Below are 19637 nucleotides of genomic sequence, written 5' to 3'. Positions count from 1 at the left end.
ATTTTTCCTTTTGAGTATAGACTAGCCAATATACTTTTCTTTGTCAAGCTGCCTTTTCACTATCTTATCATTAATATTCTTAATAGATTCTGAACACTTACTGTTATGATTTGGATATGAGGTAGCCCCCAAAAGTGCCTGTTAGTGCAGGACTATTCAGAGATGAAATGATCAAATTAGGGGAGCTGTAACCTATCAGTCCATCCTAGTTTAGTGTAGTGACTGGTGACTGTAAGCCAGGTGGGTGTGTGTGGTTGAAGGAGGCGGGTCATTGGGGGCATGAATTAAAAAAAAAAAATTAATTTGCATGCAGTTATCACCCACTCAGTTCATTCAAACTAGGGTGGACTGATCAGGTCACAGTTCTCAAAAATTAATCATTTTACCTCTAAATCTTTCTGCATTAATAGGCACTTTTGGGGGAGACACCTCATATCTGAACTATAACACTTACTAAGTCTATAGGCAGAAAAGAAAAACTGAAAACTTAAAGATAATTCGGTTATTTTATAGGTCAAATATGATCTAACTTTCAAAAAAATCTAGTTTTGGATTATGTACATATACAAAGTCAGTCTAATATGAAGTCTTATTCTAAGTCTATATCATGTTTCATTTATAGTCTCTTAAAAGATTTTTATTGATTCTGCTTATAGACTGTTCAAATGAACTCATTAGTAAAAAACAGGGACAATAGCTTCTATTTTGTATATTATTCACATTATTTATATGCCTCCATTTTGTTTACATTATTATAAATTCCTTTCCCTTAGGAAAGAACACTGTGGTAAATCACAGATAATGGAAGGGAAACAGAGATTAGAAGCTTAAAATCTTTGAGACCATTTTTGAGTAATGTAGTAGAAATTCAGAAAAAATTATAATTTATGTAATATTTAATATTTTATTAATGTTTGTACATCATTTCATTGCTTAGAACTTACAGCTAAAGACTAGAATGCTTATGGATTATTACATTTAAAATAATCTTTTCAAAATGGAAATTTGTCTGAGTGGAAAAAAGAAACCCTTTAAAACTATGGAGGTCAGATATTGATCAAGAAGCTCAGTGGTTGCAAGTTCACACTAGAGCAGCTTGTGAGGGCTTCTAAAGCCATGACAAGAGGGTCCTGAAAATGACAGGAGTATGAAAGGAACACTGATGATGAACTAAGTTGCCATGATAATTCTGGAAGACTATTTGGCAGTTTGTGGATTTTTTAATAAGTTGAACCCTTTTGCTATAATAATCAGGGAATCATCTTGAAGCAGTAATTAGAGATGAAGATGAAGATGTTTATAAACGTCTTTCAAAAAGTAGTGAAGAATAAGTTAAATCATTTAGGTGTTAACCATAAGATTATTAGTTTCTTATAGAATTTTCAATGTAGAGAAGATGTTCATGATATAACACCAAGGGAGAAAATATGGTAGTTATAAACCCTTACCTGCTGCCATTGTAATTTTGTGTGTGTGTACATATTTATAAACACATACATACATCTATATATATTTATAAAAATACCGAAAAGAGTTAAGACTGTATTTTGGTTGGTGGAATTGCAGGTGACTTTTGTGCTCTAATAGTTTTCTTTACTTGTCAACTGTTATTCAAGATCACATATTAATCTTATAATAAGAAAAAGGGAGCACAGAAATATAAAGGAAACTGCACCTCATCAATTGCAATAGTTGATGCATATCTTCTTTGTTTTGTTTTAAAATCCACTCTTAGTTAAGGTATAAAAATGTCCTTAAGTATGAGAAGAAGAGATCGTGGTGAGAGAGAACGTAGACATTGTGGTAGGACAGTATAATATAATATATAGCCTTTTTCTAGGAACATTTGAGCTTTATTTTTTAATCTTTAAGGTTAGATCATAGTTATTGACTCAAATAGGGATATTTGTAAGTTGAATATAAAGCAGTAGGATCACTTTTGATGTCTTATATATGCTAAGTGTACAAGAATGTAGAGGTATCTAGAAATGAGAATTCAATGTCCAGGTCTAACACATGACAAGTAGGTCAAGTAGGTAGTCATGTGCCAGAGGATTCTGGAAAATTTCCAGTGATACTGTCACTCAAAGGTAGCCCTGAACGTGAAAGTTAGTAAATTACACTTCTGAATTTGGCATGCTTATAAAATCAGTGAAGTACAGTATAGAATTGGCACACATACAAACAAGCAAATGCTTTTTACTAATCAGAGTTCTTAGCATGCATGAGCTGGTGGACAAGGGACAAACAATAGATTGTACAGATTTTCAAAGGTCTTTGACAATTTCATGTTGCTTATATTTTGTTTTCTCAAATCATTTTAAAATAGTGTTTATAAGCATTTTAATGTTGCCTCAAATTCAATTCACATTTGATTGTTAATTCTTTTTATATTCTGATGTTTTGTGGTACTGGGGATTGATCCCAGGACCTTACACTCTACCAATGAGCTGTATCCCAGCCCTTTTTCTTTTTTATTTTGAGACATGGTCTTGCTAAGTTGTCCAGGTTGGCATTAAAATTGTGTTCCTTCTGTCTCAGCCTCCTGAGTAGTTGGGGTTATACGCTGCCCAGATTGATTATTAATTCCTTAGGCACAAATAATATAATCAATACATTTTTTAAAACATGAATTTGGGGAGGTCTGTAAGCAGTTACTAAACTGTGGTGTACTACAGGGCTCAGACTTTTGTGGCAAAGGGCCAAATTATAAATATTTCAGGCTTTGTGGATCCCCCTAAAGTCTGGGTTATATATCTTCTTTGTAAAATACATTCCTGATCAGGGGTTGTATAAATACAATCTGAATATTGAATTTGGTCCTTGGACCATGCTCCGTTGTGTCTCATTATTTTGCTTGTCCAATCGGTTCTAGTCATTAGAGCAAACTCAAAGTCAATGTTAGAATTGTTCTCTTAGAGTTTGAGATCCAGTTTAAAGATAGAAAACAATGGAGCGGTTGAATGGATTCATCTTTTGAAATGCTTGGATATATATTGACAGTAATAAGTGTATTCTGTGTGCACTGAAATATGCTTCTGTGTGACATTGTAGTCAGACCAACCACATGATTGATAGAATATTTCCCAAGGTCCCACAGAATGTATCACTCATTTGTGAAAGAACTTTGACAGTTTAAATGGAATGTTACTAATTATGAAAATAGTATCAAGGGACTCCATACTTTTTAAAAAAATTATTATTGATAAGGATGGTACTGTACCTTTAATGTGGTCATGCTAGCATTCCTTTCTTGAAAATAGATTGAATGCTCTCAAGATTAGGCAAAATGTATTTTGGCATGAGTATGGATTTAGTATTTTTTTTGTCAATTTATCTTTTATTTATTTAATTTATTATATGTGGGGCTGAGTATCAAACCCAGGGCCTCACACATGCCAGGCAAGCACTTTACCACTGATCCACAACTCCAGCTCTAGTATTATTATTATTTTTTTAAAGACGTGATATTTTAAAGCAGCCCAGAAATTATGATTATGTTAAGTGTAAGGATAATGCATTTCACTTAAGTTTGGAGAAATGTTTCACTTATCCTCAGCCTCATGTCGATGTTCGTTCAGTGATCCTACCTGGAAGTGAAAATCTATTTGATTTTGTTGTTTGTTTGTTTTTTGGGGGTGCTGGGGATCGAACCCAGGGCCTTGTGCTTACAAGGCAAGCACTCTAGTGACTGAGCTATCTCCCCAGCCCCATCTATTTGATTTTAAGAGACATATTTTCAAAAGAAATTGACTTTGGCTGAAGCTATTGTGCCCAGCAGCCTGCTTACTGGGTCATTGTGTCTGCTTCTCAGTGCCCCCAGGTGGCATGGCAGCCTCATGGGGGGGTGTGTTTCATCATGAAGATGGTGCAGCTTCTGTTGGTTATACCTCAGTCTGTTGCTCTGCTTCAGTAAACCCAGGGATTGTCTTTTCTCTTAGGATGACTTTTGTTGTTCATGTAGTCAGAAATTACATGAGATGAAATTCACTATCTAGCTTTGATTTTTTTTTTTTTATTTTTTGGGAAATTAATATATCAGTTGAGGGGTATAATGGTTGCCAGGGTTGACAGAACCATGGTTTTCATTAACTGCAAGTATGGTTTTAAGTTTGTTGAAAATTCTGTTGGCTGTTATTCTGCTCTCATCTAAAGGTTAGGAGTTATGTAAACTTTGTAAGGTTGATTTCAAAATGTGGCATGCAACAATGAAAAGATGGTTTTTCTTTATAATAAATATATTTGTTATAAACTATATTCCATATTATAAGTTACCAAATTCCATATTATAAGTCCGAGTTACTAAATTTTAGAAATGCCTATATTAATTCCTAAAAGAGATTACTGTTGGAAATTTAGTTTTAGTCTGTTAATCTTTTAGAAAAATTAAATATTAGCATCCATAACTACTAGACGTCATTATCCCTATATACGTGATTATACGAATGATATGAATTTACATTGTGCGCAACCATAAAAATGAAAAAATGTACTCCATTTATGTACAATGAATCAAAATGCAGTCTGTAAAACAAAAAAAAATTTTAAAAGAAGTCTATAATATTTTTATCTTGAATATGTGATAAATCTTCTGTAGGAGAAGCTGTTTTTCTTAGCATTTTTATTTTCTAGTGACTCTACCTCAAGAGTTTTGCTGCAACACACAACTAAATATCACAAAAAAATATCACAAGAGGATTCTCTTGTTGCTCTCAAACTGAGAGATTAATTTTTTATGCCTGCTAAGTTGTGATCAAGTGTTTTGGGATGACAGATTCTAGATATGGCAGTGAAAATTTTTAATATATTACCTAAGATCATTGACAAATATTTCAATAATTTGTTAGGGAATAATGTGAAGTGTTTGAAATGAGAATATGGTGCATGGCAAAAATTTAGATTGTTACAGAAATATAAAATTAATTCAATGAACAGAATTTCTTGAGTATTCCAAGTGTTAGGTTCTGGGCTAGTTACTAGAAGACAAACAGGATAAACTTTCTTGTGTCCTACAAGTTATAATTTGGTACAGAGACAGACCATAAATGTAGGGGTATCATACAGTGTGATCAGCATTGTGGTGGAGGAATGCACAGGGCCCCAGGAGAGGCAGATGGTATTTAAACCGAATTGTTTAAAAGAAAAAAATTGCACCGAATCTCACTTATGGCTATAGATCTGTGAAGAAGTAGGACAAAAGAATTGAGTTAAAGGAAACAGGATATGAGAATAAGAGCATAGAGTTTTGGGGGAACCTGCAAGTTGATCATTTATAGTTGCAGTGGAGGGCATTTGGGTAGGGCCAGAGAGAGAGAACTTTTTACCTTTATCCTCAGACCTGACGGATACTGCTTTTTATCAGACTTGAACATTTTACAAAGATGTTTAATGGTGGTATAGAAAATAGATTTGGAAAAAGAAGTTATTCTGTAATTTTGTTGTAATAATCCAAGTTGAAGATGTTGAGATGCAGATGAATTGGAGGAGGAAGAACTTAAGGGCCGTTGGGAACTACCAGGCCTTGATGATATGATGGAACACAGGTTGGTGAGAGAGGCAAGGTCAAGGATGAGTTTATTTCTGGCTTGGACACCTGGGTAGATGTTAATGCCATTCTCTAAGTTGTTTAATGCACGGGAGGATTGATTTGGGGGGCATCTTGGAGAGGTCTGCTGATTTTGGTTTGCAGAGTATGTGAGGAAAGACGTCCACTTGCCTGGTGCTGTAGATCTGGGAGAGGGCAACCTTACCTAGGAGAACCTAGTGCACAAGGAGGAAGTAGGTGGGTGGAGCTTTGAGAAGGTGGCTGATCTGAGATGGAAGATGGAGGAATAGGTAGTGAGGTAGTGAGAAAACTAGGAGAGTATGTCTATATTGAAGTCAGGGGAAGAGGGAGTTTAAAGAGAGAGGAGAGTGGTTACAAAGTGAAGCAGGGGAAAAAGAATTTGAAACTGTTGTACAACACCTTTAGCAACAAAGAGGTCCTTGTGAGTCAAGAATGCACTAGAAGTAATTAATCTCTTGCCTATGAGGAAGTCTTAAGACCCCAGATCTTTCTTGTTATATGGGTGGTAAAAGGGAAACAAAATTTTAGCCTCATTTAAGGAAGCATACATAACATAAGGGTTTTTTTTTTTTAAATAATATGTTTTATTATTTAAAAAAAAAAAACAGGTGAACAGAGGTTATATGTAAATGGAGAAATGTTTCATTTCATTTTGAAGCTTATTTTTATGTGACTCCCTGGTACTAATTTCAGTCTTCAGAGTCACACATAACTAGATAACATATAATCTGCATTTCTTCAAATTATCACCTTAACCTTTCTATTTAGAGAATGAGAGAAATATAACATGATTTTTAGAGATTCCATATATTGCATATATATTCAGCTGTAATTTATTTGATCCTCATATAAATCCATGTTATTAAATATTAATTTCAGTATGTTTTTATGTCTTTTTGAAGTGTTAAGTATTCTGTTTTAAAATATTTTAAAATTACCAATGGAACCTATGAATTTAGATGATTTATTAAATATCTCAGTAAATATCCTTTTAATTTAGGACTTTATAATATGTAAATGGATGGTCATAATTTTAATATAATTTTAATTACAGTGTTTTATTTTCTAATTTTTTAATATACATATTTCTGATAAAGAAGTTTATGTTTAAAAAATTTTATTTTCTTTTAGGGATTTATAAGTATTCTTGATGTCCTGTATACAAAGGAAGATCTGAAAAAAATAATTCAGTAGTGCTATTAAAAAGTAGCCTTTTCCTTAACTAGATATATAGATTTTCAAAGCAGTATAATTTTTTCATTCAGATGTTTTAAGCATTCTAAGAAAGAGTAGAAAATATTTCCCTTGCTTCTTAGTGCATTGTCAGTAATTTTTCAGAATGGCAAAGAACTGTCTAACCTTTCTCTCGAGTCACATTTCTTGACTGTGTAGATTAATTGTAGTTCTCTCCTGCTTTCACACTTACATTCTCTCTGTGCTTATGTACACATGCAAGTGTGAGTATTCCAACTATTTTCTAGAAAGATGGATTTTAACTTGTTTTGTCATAATTCCTACATGAGATTTGCCTTCTTGTAACCATGAATGAAAATTTATTATGCTTGTTATTCATTAATATTATTGAAAGACAAATTTTTTTAAACTTTATTTTTATATACATATATATATATGTATATAAGATTATTATTTTTTTTAGGTGACATAATACCTTTATTTTTAGGTGGTGCTGAGGATGGAACCCATGGCCTCACACATGCTAGGCAAGTGCTCTACCATTGAGCCACAACCCTAACCCGAAAGACAGATTTTGTAGTTAGAATATTTTGGTCTAATTTGCCTGGAAAGCAATGAAAGTTCATTGTAGTTTTTTTTTTTTTTTGACGCAGTGCCTGTACTGTGTTCACTTTTAAAAAGTTTTGATGTCTCCAACTTGCATTACAGTCAGAAAGATGGTATATACTTTTTAACTCAATAGAGTGAAGTTGATAGGAAATTTTTAATTTTTAGTATGTTTGATTTATTTTCTTTTACTCTTCTGGTTTTTATGGTTTTGATGTAAAATATTCAAACCAGTTTTCTACTTCTAATTTAGGTTCAACCTTAAAGTGCAATTGCAGATTCTAGCAAGCTTCATGCTCACTGGAGTTTCTGGAGGTGCAAAGTATGCTCAGAATGGACAGCTTTTTGGTCGTTTTAAGCTTACCGAAACACTTTCTGAAGATACTTTGGCTGGACGACTGGTGATGACCAAAGTCAATGCTGTTTATTTATTACCAGTCCCTAAAGAGAAGTTAGCACAGACCCAGGGAACCAAAGAGAAGGTTTATGAAGCTACTATTGAAGAAAAAACAAAAGAATATATATTTTTAAGGATATCCAGGGAATGCTGTGAAGAACTTAACCTTCGACCTGACTGTGACACACAGGTATGTTTGAAAGTGACACAGTATTTACACATGTCTGAAGTCCCATTGTCAGCAGAGAGCCTTCTGGTTTGGTTTTCCTTCTTCCACAATAACCAGAAATACAGTTGACTTATCTTGGTGGATTGAGGATTGGACCTCTGATAACTCCCAGAGAAAATTAGTTCTTTTTAATTTACATAACATGTAGTTTGTTCCAGTTTTATATAAGGTTGAGCTTTCTGATTAGTTTTAAATCAACAAAGAAGAACAAAGAAAAACTGCTTTAAGCTACATGCTGGGATAGCTCTCATCTGCAGTTATATGTGTTCCTGTTCTCTTTATTTTTGAGCATTTTTAGGTGAATGTGTGTTCAGGCTGCCCTGTTTAACTGGAAAGCTAACCTTTTTCTTTCTTTTTTTAAAAATAAAACTTGGTGAATATTATTCATAGTAAATTGGAACAGTGTCGTAGGGCTGGTTGTCACTTAAGACAAGATATTTCCCTGATGTTTTACTGATTTTATCAAATGCATTGTTTGTAAGAATGGTGGTATCAAATAACCTTTATCTAGAGATTAAGTGATTTATAAGTGCCTAGATGTCTTAATATGTAAAATGATATAAGTAACAGTATATACACCATTAAGACTGTTAAATGAGATAATCTGTATAAAGTGCTCATTACAGTGTCTAATGCTAAAGAAATGAAGCATATATTAAACATAATATTTGCTATTAGAACATGATTACACTTTAAAAAATAATCTCTGAACTTGTCTCCCTAAATTGTCTCCACGAAGTCATCTAGTGAGCTGCCAGCACTGATCATTGATGTTTGCAGTATCATTCTAGGTGAAATAAACCAGATTCAGAAAGTCAAGGGTGTGGTTTTTTTTTTTCCACATGTGGAAGCTACAGAGGAGCAATGGGGCGGTGGTGGTAGAAGGATCTCATGGCAATAGAAGGGAGAGCAGTAGCGTAGAGGAAGGACATCAAGAGGGAGAGAGGAGGAAGAGGGCATGGGGAAGTACTGGGGAACAAAATCTACCAGATTATGCTATGTCCACATATAAATATACCACAGTGAATATATGTGTGTGTGTGTGTGTGTGTGTGTGTGTGTGTGTGTGTGTACATACATGTGATATATATTTGTATGTAATTATGATGTGCGAATTAAAATAATAATAATAATAGGGAGATCAGTAGAGGACAGTGAGCAGATGGGGGAGGTAGGAGGCAAGGGAAAGGGAAGGTACTAGAGAATGAGGTTGATCAAATTATGTTTTATAAATGTGTGAATATGATATAATGAATCCCCCTATTATGTGTAATTATAATGCACCAATGAAAATAATTAAAAAATTCATTTGATCTTTCAGGTTGAACTCCAGTTCCAGTTAAATCGATTACCCCTCTGTGAAATGCACTATGCACTAGACAGGATCAAGGACAATGGCGTCTTGTTTCCAGACATCAGCATGACTCCCACCATCCCGTGGAGTCCCAACAGGTACAGGAATGAAGTGCCCTAGTCAGGGATGTATGTTAATATTAAATGGAACGTCTGTAACAAGTAACTCCAACATACTTTTATAAGAAAGATTGCCTGTGTTCCTCAGGAGGATTTTAGTTGCAAAGAAAGGAAAGGAAGCTCTGGGGCTGCAGCTCACGGTAAAGTGCTTCCCTACTGTGCGTGCTTGCCTACTGTGCGTGCTTGCCTACTGTGCGTGAGGTCCTGGGTTCCACCCCCAGCACTGCAGAAACAAAACAAAACAAAAAAAACAATCAATCAAACAAACAAACAAACAAAAAACTCCAAAAGAGTAAAAGAGACCTTAGAATAAAACATTTGGGGTTCATCATTTATTTTCTTGGCTAAGATTCCTCTGTTGTTATTCTTTTTTTTTTTTTCCATTGCTGGGGATTGAACCGAGGGTCTTTTTTTTTTTTCTTTCCCTGTTGTGCTGGGGATTTGAACCTAGGACCTTGTGCTTGTAAGGCAAGCACTCTACCAGCTGAGCTATATCCCCAGCCCTGTTGGTATTCTTAATAGCCATAATTTGCTAAGATGCCAAGCAGTTTAGAGATATTTCCAAGTACAAGGTTAATGGAAAAATCAGGGCCTTTCTAAATTAAATAATTAATTTAAAATCTAAAATTTTTAATTTTTGAATGTGTACGATACTGTGATTTCAGCAACATGGAGTAAGTATGATAGAAGATACTACCTCAGAAATTGCTTTCAAGTTATTGGTTGTGTAAATAGGGTTCTGCTTAAATTCTCTTTGGCACTTTGCATGCAGTTAAATAAGATACTCTGTTTTGTTTCAAGAATAGATAGCAGCACTAGCTTTGTGACTGAATTGTTCTTTTTAGTCTCTACCAGGTTTTGTCTCATTTTTTTTCTTTTCTTTTTTTAAGTCTACTGGTTCTAAACAATGGACATTTATTTATCACTTGTGTCAATCTAGCCATGGTAGAGTGAACCTGTTCCGTAGCATTGGAGTTCCTGGCATGTTCAATAATTAGTGTCCAAGGTCACCCTGGGTGTTGACAGGGGAGAATGAGCACAGAGGACCACACGGGACATTTTTATGGGCTAGGCCTTGAAGTGGCACATATCAATCCCCCTCAACATTCCATTTTCTTCTGGTCCTAAAACAAAACAAAATACACCATGCCTTACAACACAGAACCTGAGTCATTTCTGCTGTTTTTGCTTGCCCTTGCTGCCCTATCTCCTTTCTTCTTTTTCCTGCCCAAATTTTTGAGAGAGAATGTTTTGCATGTTTCTAGTATTGTGTACGCTGTGGCCTCTATTTCCCACTTGTTCACACTCCTGAGAGTACTTGGTGAGCTCCTCAGTGTAAAACTCCAGTGACATCTCCTCAACTTTCTGTATCTGTCCCTTTCTTTCCATTCTCATAGCCAGTGCTTAGTTTAAACCTGGACTGTTTCCTCAGCATGCTAGTTGGTCTTCTGTCCTGTGTCCGTGTTGCCTGGGCCAACCCTCATATTTCTTTCAGAGTTAGTTTTCTAAAACAATCATGTCAAATCTCTGAAGGTTTCTCCTTGACTTGTGGATAAAGTGTGAGAGCCTAATGGAAAGTTTTATAGCTCTTTGTTGCAAAGTGGGTTGATTGTGTTTACCAACAATGTCTCTCAGAGTTTATTCACTGTTGTCGCTTGACACCGCCTTCCTCCCTCCAAGTCCCCAGTACTCCAGCTATATTGAATCGTCTTTTGACGTTTATTTCATTTGCCCTATGCTAATTTGCTTGTTATTCTTTAAATTTTTTAAAATTTTTAATGGTTGCCATCTTAACCATTTTAAGTGCATTGTTCAGTAGTGTTAAATATGTTCATATTGTTACATAATCTCTAGACCTTTTTCATCTTGCAGAACTGAAACTAAATGTCCATTAAAGAACTCCCTCTCTCCCCAGCCTTGGTTTTTTTTTTTTTTTAAATCTTTATGGGAGTTCCTCACTTTGAGAGAATCTTTGCCCAGTTTCAGCCTTTTGAGGATCTTCCTATCCTGTAAGTCTTCTTCCAGACCCTTCTGTTTCATTGTTTCAACAAATAACTGCTGATGGGCTGGGACTGTGGCTCAGTGGTAGAGTTCTTGCCTTATACTCGTGAGACCCTGGGTTCCATACTTAGCACCACATAAAATAAATAAAATAAAGTTATTGTGTCCATCTACAACTAAAACTATTAAGAAAATAACTACTGAGCACCTGCTATATAAAAGGTTCAGTTTTGTGCTTTCGAGCATAATTTGTCCAATTACTTTTTGTCAGTTGTGTATATTTTATTTTTCTCACTAGACTCTGAGCTCTGTAAATTGAGAGACCATGTCTTCTTTTATTTTGAACACTAACAGGGTCTTGCCCATTATTAATATTTGACACATTTAAGTTAATAAGAATTTCAGGTTTAAAGAGGAAAAATAGATGTTCAATTGTTGAGGCCATACCAGTAAACTTTTAGGCATTTTTACCAGACATACTCATATCTGAAAATTCTTTTACATATACCATATTCAAACACTACTGACTGTTAACTGCAAAAGTTAAAAGAAAATGTCTAGTAGTAGAAAACTTTCTAGCAGGAAAAGACTTCATATCACTGTAATACAAATAATTAAAAGGTAATTAAAAGGTTCTCGATTTAGAAACACTCAGAAACCATTAACTATTTAAAGTCTTTTCTGGGTATGATAGTACATGCCTGTAATCCCAGCAACTCAGGAGGCTCAGACAGGAAGATTTCAAGTTCAAAGTGAACCTTAGCAAAAAAAGTAACTTAGCAAGACTTTGTCCTAAAATAAAAAATTAAAAAGATCTGGGAATGTGCCTCAGTGGTTAAGCGCTTGTAGGTTCAATCTCTGGTACCCCCCCAAAAAAATATCTTTTGTGTAATATTGATAGATAAATGAAGTTGGGAAATTATTCTTGAGCATGTAAATTAACTATAACAATGTATTAGGCCAAGGAAGGACTTTGAATTAATTTGATTCTGGGAATAAAAGAATTTTTATTTTATTTCATTCAGAATAAATTGCAGAGACTTTATATCATTTCAAATTGTGAAAATCAAAGTTGACTGATCACATATTTAATGCACATCTTTCCCTCATGAAATAGGGGTATAATAAACAAGTGCACTTTGTTTTAGTCATTGGCCTTCTTCACACATTCACTATTCATCAACAGAAATTACAGAGATAATTGACATTGATAAAGTTTCCAGTTTGAAGTGCTTATTTACACTAAAATAATTGATAGGTAGAATATGTTACATAAACAAAGAGATATTGATATATTTTATACCTATAAGTTTGTCATTAATCTCTTGGATTTGTATAATCTATATCTCACTCATTTTTAAATTGACAAAAATCCCTAGATTTGAAAGATTGGGTTTTTTTTTTTTTGATACCAGGAATTGAACTCAGGGGCGTGTAACCACTGAGCCATATCCACAGCCCTTTTTAAATTTTTTATTTTGAGACAGGGTCTTGCTAAATTGCTGGGACTGGCTTTGAATTTGTGATCCTTCTACCTCAGCCTCCCGAGCTGCTGGGATTATAGGCATGTGTCACTGCACCTGGCAAGATTAGGATGTTTTTAAGTTTTTTTCTTTTAAATGTATGTACTAATCATTTTTCTGAAATCCTCAGAAAATATAATAAAGGAAACTAAAACTTGTATTGCTCAATTATTTTTCCATACAGCTTTCAGTAAATGTTTTAATTTATAAAAATATATGTATGTAGTATCTCATTTGATTTTTTTCTAGGGAAGGGATGTACTGGGAATTGAACTCAGGGGCACTCAACCACTGAGCCACATCCCCAACCCCATTTTGTATTTTATTTAGAGACAGGGTCTCACTGAGTTGCTCAGCGCCTTGCTTTTGCTGAGCCTGGCTTTGAACTCTGGATCCTCCTGCCTCAATCTCATTTGATCTTTAAAGTAACCATCTGATGGAAGTATCATTATCTCCATGTACAAGTGAAGGAAGCACGAGAGGCAGATATCATAGAATCATAGTGGTCAGGCATGGATGCAAGTAACTTTTTCTGAACTAACTGGCGAAACATGTTGAGTTATGAGCCTAGAGATAGGTGGTCCAGGCTAGCGCAGGAGTGCAGCAGTGCCATCAAGGACCAGGGTCACCCTTTCTTGTCATAGAGCAAACGGATTTTCTTCTTGATGCTTATTGTAACCTCATGGTTCCCAGTGACTGCTGTAGATTTATTTACTGCATGCTCTTTCCTGCCGGCTGAACGAGGAAGACAGTGGAGCAAGGAGGACTTGCTTCTAGTTTAAGGAAAAAAAATAAGAAATCTGTACCTAGAATAATTAGCTAGATAGATAGTGAGACTTTGTTTTTACTTTATTGACTACAAAAGTCATTCTGCATTTAATTCACCAGAATTGGGTATCCAGCAAAGGAAGCTGGGAAATGGAATATTACAATTGGCATGGTCTTGTAGTTGAGGAAGGCAGGAGAGAAGGGTGTTTTGAATGGTTTTGGGGTAACCATTAATGCCATAGAGTCTACCACATATCGGGTCTGGACTTAGTGGTCACCTAAAACCCATTCTTCATTTATAGAAGATAGACTATTACTAGGCACTGGCAGAATTAGGAGTAAATAAGCTGGTAAATGCAGAGGGACTGTGAAGTAAAATACTTGAAATTTAGCAAGTGGCTTCCAAGGAATTCAGCATCACTGCTCAGCATTCTTTTTCTTTTTTCTTTTTCTTTCTTTCTTTTTTTAACTTAAAATCTTATAGTTCAGAAAAACAGGTGATGGCGTGTTCACGTGATCAGTTTGTTTTCTAAGAATTTACATTTTTTTGTAAATACCATGGGCTAACTGATTGTACTACTGGAGCTCCGTTTTATATTTTCTTTACAGAGAATTTTTTTGGTTTGAGATTATCTGTCGTAATGTAACATTTGTTGTAATTTTTTAAGAAACTAGAAGTGTTAAGATGATTTTCCATATGTACCTAACTTCTGATTTTGAGTGTAGCCTCACAGAGAGGGAATTTTCCTGTCTAAACTCTGTCCTACTATTTCAGGATTATTCTGCAGGCACTTTGCACATTTTCAAAGTGTCTCTTTACACACCCTTCCTATTTTGGTTTACATCCCTATCATTTTTGCCATAGTTGTTGTGATATTTAGTGTTTCAGTTGTGACTGTGAGAAAGAATGCTGTTGGGTCTCCATTTGGTTTGATCTGTTTCAGCATCTGCTGTTCATTTAAATCTTCGAAACTTCGCCAAGTCATAGAAGGGATACTAGTAAGAGAGATCTCATTACATGGGCCATCTGTGCTACATGGCAGGTGTTCTTGACCCTGAAAAGTAGGATATATATGGTTGATTTGTGTGTGAAAATTTAAGAAAATATTTCGTTTAGTTTACCTTTTGGTACCTGTTTTCTAATACTATTTTCTAAGTTAAGGTTTTATAAAAAATTGCTGTCTTAACCAGAGACACAAATCTTTACTTTTTCCCTTTTTGAAACCTTAAGTAACCTTTCAGTGGATTAGAATTTGAAATTCTTCTAGTGTCTGTTTTGCATTTTATTTGCTATGCAAAGAAACGACAACTTCATTATTACCAGAAAAAATTTTCTGATGCATTTTTTTGTCATAGAGGGAAACATTGTCATTATTACTTAATGAACTCAGCAGCAGCTAGACTAGAAGTGCTTTGATTTCCTTGGGTTAGTTGTCAAAAATATTTTTTGTGTTTGAAATAGGACAAGATAAAGTATGACTTACATGGTCAGACACTCTTAAGTGACTCTGTTGGGTAATTTTCCTAAAAAGTGGTTTTAGAACAAGCATTAGTTGTAATAGGTTTTGTAATTTTAGTAGTTCTTAGTGGTTCAGTAAAATTCAGGATACTTTTGTGTCATATTTAAGTTGTATTTAAAATAACATTTTTATTTTCCATAGACAATGGGATGAACAGTTGGATCCTCGACTAAATGCAAAACAGAAAGAAGCTGTTCTGGCCATTACCACTCCACTTTCCATCCAGCTGCCACCTGTCCTCATCATCGGACCCTATGGGACAGGCAAAACGTTCACGCTAGCTCAGGCCGTGAAGCACATACTGCAGCAGCATGAGACTAGGTGAGGAGCTGGGATGTATACTGGTATGTCAGGAGCAGGGCACTACCTTTCTTCTTGTTTTAAATACAAAATGAGTGCCAGCAAAACAATTTTCATCTCTCTCTTAAAGATTGAAAAAGAAAAAAGAAAAAAAACCTAAAACCAAAGCACTAAAATTTGAATTCTCTAGAAACACTGTTTTAAAAAATTAGCAATATAGAAAATGGTAGTTTTTCAATAGCCATCAAAACTTGACGTCTGCTAAGGAATTGTAATGTATGTTGAAATTCAAAGAACTGGGTTTAGAAAATTTGGAATTTATATGATAGATTTTAAAATACTTTTGGGTAACTTCCTTTGTAGCTTAATGAGGAATGTAGTTTCCTAAAGGCATCATTGAATAATGTTAGCACTGAGTAGGTTGGCAGAAATGTATGCTATTAAGATGGCCACTGCTTTTTTTTTTGGTATTATACTGCTTGAATGGTTTTGTGTTTTATCATTCTTTTTATTTGCACCATTTATTTCAGCAGGATTCTCATTTGCACCCATTCTAATAGTGCTGCTGATCTCTACATAAAGGATTATTTACATCCATATGTAGAAGCAGGCAATCCCCAGGCAAGACCTCTCAGGTATTTTTTAAGGCTTATTATGTATCTGTATCATACTTTGTTATTCTTAAGAAAAGGTGTCTGCAAAGATTTTAGTGACTTTGGATATTCCAAAATCTTCAATTGTGTATTGGCATTCGGAGGTTGTCTTTTGAATAATTCATTTAAATTAAGGCAAAATGTAAAAAAAATCTTTAACCATTCATTAAGTACAGAGAAAGACATCCTTTTTTAAGTTTTGTGTGTAAAAAATGTTACAACCTGAGTAAATTTTGGTATGTACCTCTAAAAGCTGGTATGATAAAATAATACATATGATAAATCAAAATCAAATTTAATTTAAATTCTCGCATATTTAGTGTGTCAGAGTAGTCACGCAGTTTCAGTTTTTTATGGAAACAAAATTTTGACTGTAATCATGCTGGTAATTTCATGGAAGAAACATATTAGAGAAGCATGAAATACTGAAATGATTTCTGCAGCAAAATGTAATTGAATAGTATTTACAACTTTTTGCTACTATTTAAAAGACGAAGTGTCAAAGAAAATTTTAAGTTGATATAGAAAGGTCCTGTAAGTATTTGTGGACATAAAATGTACTTATATACAGGATTGTGGGGGAATAAAAATCCTTTTCTTCAGAAAACAATAAAGAATCATTAAATGGTTATTTATTATACCATTTGTTTTCATTGTTATATGAATTAATGTTTAGTTTGCCATTTTATCAACTAATATATCATGACCTAGGTTGTTCAAATTACTGTTAATTATTGTTTATAAATTAATTTCTAACCACACTTTTGATTCATAATTCACTAACTTTATTTCTAGTTGATCCCAGGCATGGAAAAATGAAATTATGCTATTTACTTCTTACCAGAGCCAAAACCATGTAAATGATCTTAGAATTGCATTAAAAAAAAAGAGAGGAAAAAAAAGTGATGTGGCCTGTTAATAAATATTTTATGCTTCGTTTTGTTTTTAGTGTAGAAGATAAAGCAGGAATCGTTATTTTAACTAGAATCTAGTTGTGTTTAATAAGAAAATATCATATGTAAATAATCACTAAGTGAAAATGTGGTATTTATTCAAGGGTAAATTCATCAATAACTACTTTGCTTCAGAGTCTGATCTTGCTCACCTTTGAGTGAAAGTTGAGTAACTAGCATTTTTGCCATAAATATTTTCACTCTGATATTTCTTTGCTTTTATCATTGGTATAGCATGTGTTTGTGTGTTTTGTGTGCATGGGTTGCGTGGGAAATGTAATAGTCTCAGTTATCATTGTGTGCTTGACTTGGAAACAGGGGTAAAGCCTGCTCAGATCTTGGTAGAAAGCATAGTTCATTTGATATTTGGGGGTGGTAGAGCTGTTGATGAAATTAAAATTTATCATTTTGTGAAGTTGTATTTAGCTTTTCTTGTTTAAAATTATCTTTTTGTCCGGGCGCGGTGGCACACACCTGTAATCCCAGTGACTTGGGAGGCTGAGGCAGGAGGATCGTGAGTTCAAAGCCAGCCTCAGTAAAAGTGAAGCACTAAGCAACTCAGTGAGACCCTGTCTTTAAATAAAATACAAAATAGTGCTGGGGATGTGGCTCAGTGGTCGAGTACCCCTGAGTTCAATCTCTGGTACAAATAAATAAATAAATAAATAAATAAACATAATTTAAAAATTATTTTTTTTTGGAGATTATAATCCAACATATAGTGCCTCTAAATATGTAGAATAAGAAGTTATAGTCTCATAGAGTATATGTATGGTTGTGGTGGCCCAAATATAGAAACTTGCCTGTTAGAAAAGATCTCCCTCTTCTCATTCTTGAAACTGGTTCATTCCAAGATGAAAAAATATATTCAAATGCATATGATTTCATTTTAAAAATTGAATAAAGGGAGGAAAAAACCTGACTTCCCTCCATACTTGCTTTATACAACCCTACATCTTCACTGCAGTTTTTTTCTTTGGGAAAGGTATTGACTTGCAAATGGGTTTTCTAAGGAGATTAATGCATGGACTTGTTAGCACCATCTATTATTACATATCTCAGATTAATTTACAAATTCTCATAAACAGCAAACATGAAAAGTTTGGGAGATGAAGTAGGGAAAATTAGAGTGACTTACTGCTCTGAGATCAGCTTTCTCTGAATGATCCCAGGCTGCAGGGGAAGGAACACCAGAGGGCACCAAGTGTCTGCTCTGATCACGAAGGAGAGAAGTGTCTCCAGGGAGTGAGGTGGATGAAGAACTGGCTGTCTTCACAGCCCAGGAAACTTGATAGTGTGAGACTAACCAGAGTAAATAGCACTAGTTAATATGTTTAAATATACTACATATGATTCAAATTTATAAAATCCTGTTAGTTGCCAGGAATTGAACTGAGCTTCAGATATTTGGGGATAGAGGTTTTAGGAACCAGTTTAGATTACATTTAGTTTTGCTTTTTACTTCATTTAGAATTAGAAGATTATAAATGGACTATAGGGTAAAGCAGTTTGTTTCTGTGCATGATTCTGAGGATCAGCTTCAGGTTGTGGCCAAATTAGGATGTAGCAGGGAGAGGCCCTCTTTGGGAATTGGCTGCTTTCTGGACAAACTGAAGAAATTGTTGTTTTAGACAGCTCTTTAAAAATGTAGTTTTCTTCTGGCATCAGGTCTTTCTGATTCGTAATATTTTAAGTGATATCATTTCAGGAGTTCATTATTGCATATGAATTCAATACATGAATAAGGCTGTGGTCAATTATATATTACTAGACTGTGTCCTATTTTAAGAATCATTGTAAATCATATGGGATATTTGAGTTGTTTCTAGAAAATATGTAAATCACTCAACTGGAATCAATTAAGTGCTTGAACTTTTTTTTTTAGTGGTACTGAGTATCGAACTCTGGGTGATCTACCACTGAACTGTACCCCCAGCTCTTTTTATTTTGAGTTCTGTCTTGTGCCAGGGTACAGGCTCATCCCCACACCGCCCGCCCCTCCTGAGGTGCTGGGAGTGGACCCCGGGTTTGAGCACCCTAAGCAAGCACTCTACACTCTGCACTATATCCCCAGCCCTATATTTTACACTATGAGCTTTAAGTGTCACTTTTTACTATCAATTCTCAGATTTTGAAAAATGTTAGATGTGTTTAAATAATCTTATTGAAAGCATCTGTCTTATTAAATATTGCACGAAATGAAAATACAGAGAAAATATTTAAATCTTAAAAAAATGAGTATTAGAGTGTTGTACTTTTAATAAAATTATCGAGAGATCAAGCTTTGAATTCTTACAGCTTCAGCTCGAGGTAGCTTTCCAAAGTAACTGTGAAAAAGTCAGTAATGACATTTAGAACTTAGGTTTTAAATTTTTTTCCTTTGAAAAATAAGCAGGTTCTTGGAGTTAGTTGATAAGTAATTTGAAAAATCATTCTTTTCTATTTTCTATTTTA

General features: G+C 34.5%; 1 protein-coding gene across 6 annotated transcripts in view; it reads left to right on the top strand.

Annotated features, from left to right (window-relative positions):
• Positions 1–19637, top strand: part of Helz (helicase with zinc finger) — a 151555-nt gene that overhangs the window by 56365 nt on the left and 75553 nt on the right. For 4 of the 6 annotated variants that reach the window (XM_047544352.1, XM_047544351.1, XM_047544353.1 and 1 more), the window contains 4 exons: positions 7620–7953; positions 9314–9444; positions 15419–15598; positions 16108–16212. In XM_047544352.1, the coding sequence (XP_047400308.1) occupies positions 7620–7953; positions 9314–9444; positions 15419–15598; positions 16108–16212 (750 nt within the window). The remainder of the gene's footprint in view (positions 1–7619; positions 7954–9313; positions 9445–15418; positions 15599–16107; positions 16213–19637) is intronic. The other 2 variants (XM_047544356.1, XM_047544357.1) reach the window with 2 other exon arrangements.

The sequence above is a fragment of the Sciurus carolinensis genome, chromosome 3 (assembly GCF_902686445.1).
Source record: "Sciurus carolinensis chromosome 3, mSciCar1.2, whole genome shotgun sequence".
Taxonomy (NCBI): domain Eukaryota; kingdom Metazoa; phylum Chordata; class Mammalia; order Rodentia; family Sciuridae; genus Sciurus; species Sciurus carolinensis.
The sequence above is the reverse complement of the archived record's forward strand: the minus strand, read 5'-3'. Positions and strand labels throughout refer to the sequence as shown.